The sequence below is a fragment of the Mandrillus leucophaeus genome, unplaced genomic scaffold (genome assembly GCF_000951045.1).
Source record: "Mandrillus leucophaeus isolate KB7577 unplaced genomic scaffold, Mleu.le_1.0 Scaffold649, whole genome shotgun sequence".
Classification (NCBI taxonomy): Eukaryota; Metazoa; Chordata; class Mammalia; order Primates; family Cercopithecidae; genus Mandrillus; species Mandrillus leucophaeus.
Genome location: NW_012107019.1, coordinates 944,777 through 948,583, shown reverse-complemented (window position 1 = coordinate 948,583; position 3,807 = coordinate 944,777). Strand labels below are relative to the sequence as shown.

At 36.9% G+C, this 3,807-nt stretch overlaps 1 protein-coding gene across 4 annotated transcripts in view; it reads left to right on the top strand.

The window, feature by feature from the left end:
• Positions 1-1,732: 1,732 nt before the first annotated feature.
• VDAC3 (voltage-dependent anion channel 3) overlaps positions 1,733-3,807 on the top strand; it is an 11,959-nt gene continuing 9,884 nt past the window's right edge. For 3 of the 4 annotated variants that reach the window (XM_012001051.1, XM_012001049.1, XM_012001052.1), the window contains exons 1-3: positions 1,733-1,774; positions 2,097-2,165; positions 2,979-3,028. In XM_012001051.1, the coding sequence (XP_011856441.1) occupies positions 2,099-2,165; positions 2,979-3,028 (117 nt within the window). In that variant the 5' untranslated portion in view covers positions 1,733-1,774; positions 2,097-2,098. The remainder of the gene's footprint in view (positions 1,775-2,096; positions 2,166-2,978; positions 3,029-3,807) is intronic. The other variant, XM_012001050.1, reaches the window with a different exon arrangement.

The following is a 3,807-nucleotide window of genomic DNA, read 5'->3' as shown; positions in this document are numbered from 1 at the left end:
TGGCCTCCGGGCGCGGGCCGCGACCTCCCCCGCCGGCGTGTGGACCGCACTGTCCTCCCAGGGGTCAGCTAGAAAGGAGATCGGTTCTAGGGAAGTTGAATCCTCGAACCCCACACCCGTTCCCCTCCCGCCCCTGCCTTCCGGAATTGCTGTGGAGCATCAGGCCAGTCCTTCTCTCCTTACGGCCGACGGAGGGTGCCCTGCGTGCAATTCAAAACGGAGAAGCGAGGAACGAAACGGGCTCTGTACTGGCTGTCAAGTTAGTGGCTTTGTAAACCAGTAGCACCCGGCTAACGCCTCTCCCCGTCTGCGTCTCCTGCAGCCTCTGTGCAGTGTGCACATCTATGGGCAGGTGCATTCTGTAGAGCTGGTGGAGACGTGTAGTTGTAGCTTTACTCTCGAGGAACATGAAGTTTCTGTTCTCGATTTTTGCTTGATCATACTAGCAGTGCATTTCCCATCAGAGTCATAGGCCGGAAAAAGTCAGCTTGAACTAGGCAGAATTGAGGTCAGTTAGTAAACTAAACCAGCTACGTGACTTTTGCATAGTATCTGGTACTGGTTTTGAAAAACAACAATATGCTGAAATATTTTAAATAGTCCCTAGACGTATATATGGTGCTTCTAAACACTTAAGTGTATCTTTTCTCGGCAGTATGAAAAACCAGACTGTAAAGCTTTAACATTTCTATTTCAATATATACTGCCTGCATTTCTATACTTACCTCCCAAATTACAGACTTCTGGCAAAATTTCAACAAATATCAACATCCGTTGTAATCATAAAGAGTAATATCAAATTGCAATTGGGATAATATAAAAAGGCTAGAATTGATCACTTTAGTACAAAGGATTGAATTGTAAAATAATCGTTCCTCAAGTTAATTATGAAACCTTGTAGCTTAGAGCAAAGTTTTACTATGGAATGAGTCAGTATATTTATAGTACCCTTTGCTCTTTAATTTTTTTTCCTTTTTAGTTTTTTATACTAGTCTCTTTATATCATAGTGTCTGTCATATTTGATAGGTTTATGTTAAGGAACAAAATTTAAATGCATTCCCATTTAAGTGCATCATATCTATATGTTTGGCATGATGGGGTAGGCAGAAGCTTAGCAAGAGTCTAGATTAAGAGCTGGGCTATATATAAATAAATACGAGCTTAAATATGTAGATCATTCAGGCATAGCAATTGCAAGGGCTAGCTGATACTCTGGATTTTTCTGACTGTGGGCTAATGGCACTGCTAGAGGTGGCTCTGTAACTGCTTAGACATAACTTTTGAGTCTGCTAGAGGAATACAGAAGAACCTGCTGCAGGAAGATTTCCCGTGATACAAAGAGGGCAAAGGAATGAGATATTCAGCAGTGTTGATAGCTCTCAGAATTTGATGTGAGGGTCATATTACCAGTAGCAAAGCTGGGCAAATTTTTAGTAGGCAAGATGAAAACCCAAGGCACCTGAGATTTTTGAAGGCTTTAACTTCAGAGTTTACTACACTTTTGGTAAGCAGGTTGCTGCAGGTAGAATCTATCATATTTCTGGTTAATGGGTAAAATTATGGCACTTTTAAGAGCTTTGAGAGAAAATATATTCTAGATGAATACACTTCAATTCATATGGTAAATTCTTATTTTAAGAACTGAATTTCAGAGGAGAAAAATGTTAACCCTGAGGATTTTGATTGCATCTTTTAACAGTTTCTTCAAAAATTTCCATTGTTGTCTTATACAGGTCTTTGGTTTCATAAGAGCCTGAGAGAGATTTTTCTAAGGTAAATTTTGCATATATTTTTAAAAGAAGTCCAGTTTAACATAGCATCTTTTTCATCCTGTAAGAACTTACTTTTCTTTGAAATGCAGTCAGAAAGATGACCTCTGAATCTCACGGGAAAACTGTTTTATTCTCAGTATTCTGGAGAGCTCTATTTTTTAAGGAGCAGATTGCCATCTCATACCTTTGATTGCGTTAAAGCATCAATGATACAAAGGAAGAGAACAGTGTATACTTCTTCTCATAGGATGAAACAGCAGAACTGTGGGTGAATAAATACTAAATGGTTATTTTTATTCCTTTGCCCTGTTTTTCTTTATAAGATATGTGTAACACACCAACTTACTGTGACCTAGGAAAGGCTGCTAAGGATGTCTTCAACAAAGGATACGGTAAGTATGCTATTGTAACTTTACAATTTGGGGTAAAAGTTAGTGTTGAATGCCTACTGTGTGTAAATACTGTGGTAGTAAAATAAGGGTAAGTCAGCATTAATCCACTTCACAAGATTTAAGGGGATAACTATTAACAGGCTATTAGACCTCATTCTTTAGAGGTAGAACCCCTTTCAAGCATTAAAAGCAATTATATACATATACAGATGCATATATATGTCCATATTTAATGTTACCTGTAATGTAGAATAATATATATAACATTTATGTCTTCTTTGTCTAGCCCTGGGGACAATTAAAGTAGGGGTAATACTTTTCCTCCCTCCAAACAATGGCATTGTTTTTATGAAAGTGACAACATAACTTTTGACTTATTTGAAGTAATGTGTATTGTGATCCTAAATATTATTTTTTAGGTTTTAAAATTTAACCTAAATTTTTGTGCTGTACATATTTGATTTTTTCTTATTAACTAGTAATGTTAGCTGTATATTTTGAGCAATATATACAGCAGCACACTATTTTCAGCAATTTTGATTCTTGGAATAGTGCATATTCCTTTCATTTATTTTTTTCTTTAACGTACATTTTAAAAGTATATCTTTATTCATTTTAAGGGCTTGAAAATTATACTGAATTTATTTGTTTATAATTCAGTTTCTTGAGGAACTCTCACCTAATGAAATTTTTCATATGAATGCGTTTTTCATATGAAAGGTACTATAGGCTATTTCATAATTTCTGAGTTGCAAAAACTGTAGTGAATGTCACATTTTGTACATTACTGTGTTTTTGTGTGTGCGTGTATAGGCTTTGGCATGGTCAAGATAGACCTGAAAACCAAGTCTTGTAGTGGAGTGGTGAGTATCTAATATATTTTTAATGGATGTAACATAATTAACTTAAAGGAATCTGTGTAAAATCATGACAGTCTAGTTACTTGAACCAGCACCATGCTGTCTTACCCACAGCTTTGTCCTCTCAGATTCCAAACAGCATTCTTAGCCAATTAAAATAAACAACCAAGTTGAATTCTTGAAGAGACCTTTTGTGTTTCTCAGAGTATACTACAGCTTTCACTCAGAAAATGTAGAGTATATATTTGTTGACATGGGTCAAGAAATGTCAAAAAATATATACTTTCATGAATATGTATATGGGCACCAAAAACCTTACTTCTATGGTAATGGATTCATGGAAATTTTATTAAGCTTTTACAAAAACAAATTAACTTTACTTTGCCTCTTTATGATTAGTAGAAACAAAATATATAAAATGTATTTCTGCATGTATGCATGTACATTATTCTACAGTTTTTAACTGATGTTTATAAAGTATTTTTTTATTGGAAGTAAAGACTATAGTAAAGGCTATGTTGGCATATTTTCAAAGTATCATTAACAATAGCTTTTGACTGGGCATGGTGGCTCACACCTGTAATCCCAGCACTTTGGGAGGCCAAGGTGGGCGGGTCACGAGATTAGGAGTTCGAGACCAGCCTGGCCAACATAGCAAAACCCCGTCTCTACTAAAAATACAAAAATTAGCTGGGTGTGGTGGCACGCGCATAGTCCCAGCTACTCGGGAGGCTGAGGCGGGAGAATCGTTTGAACCTAGGAGGCGGAGGTTGCAGTGAGCC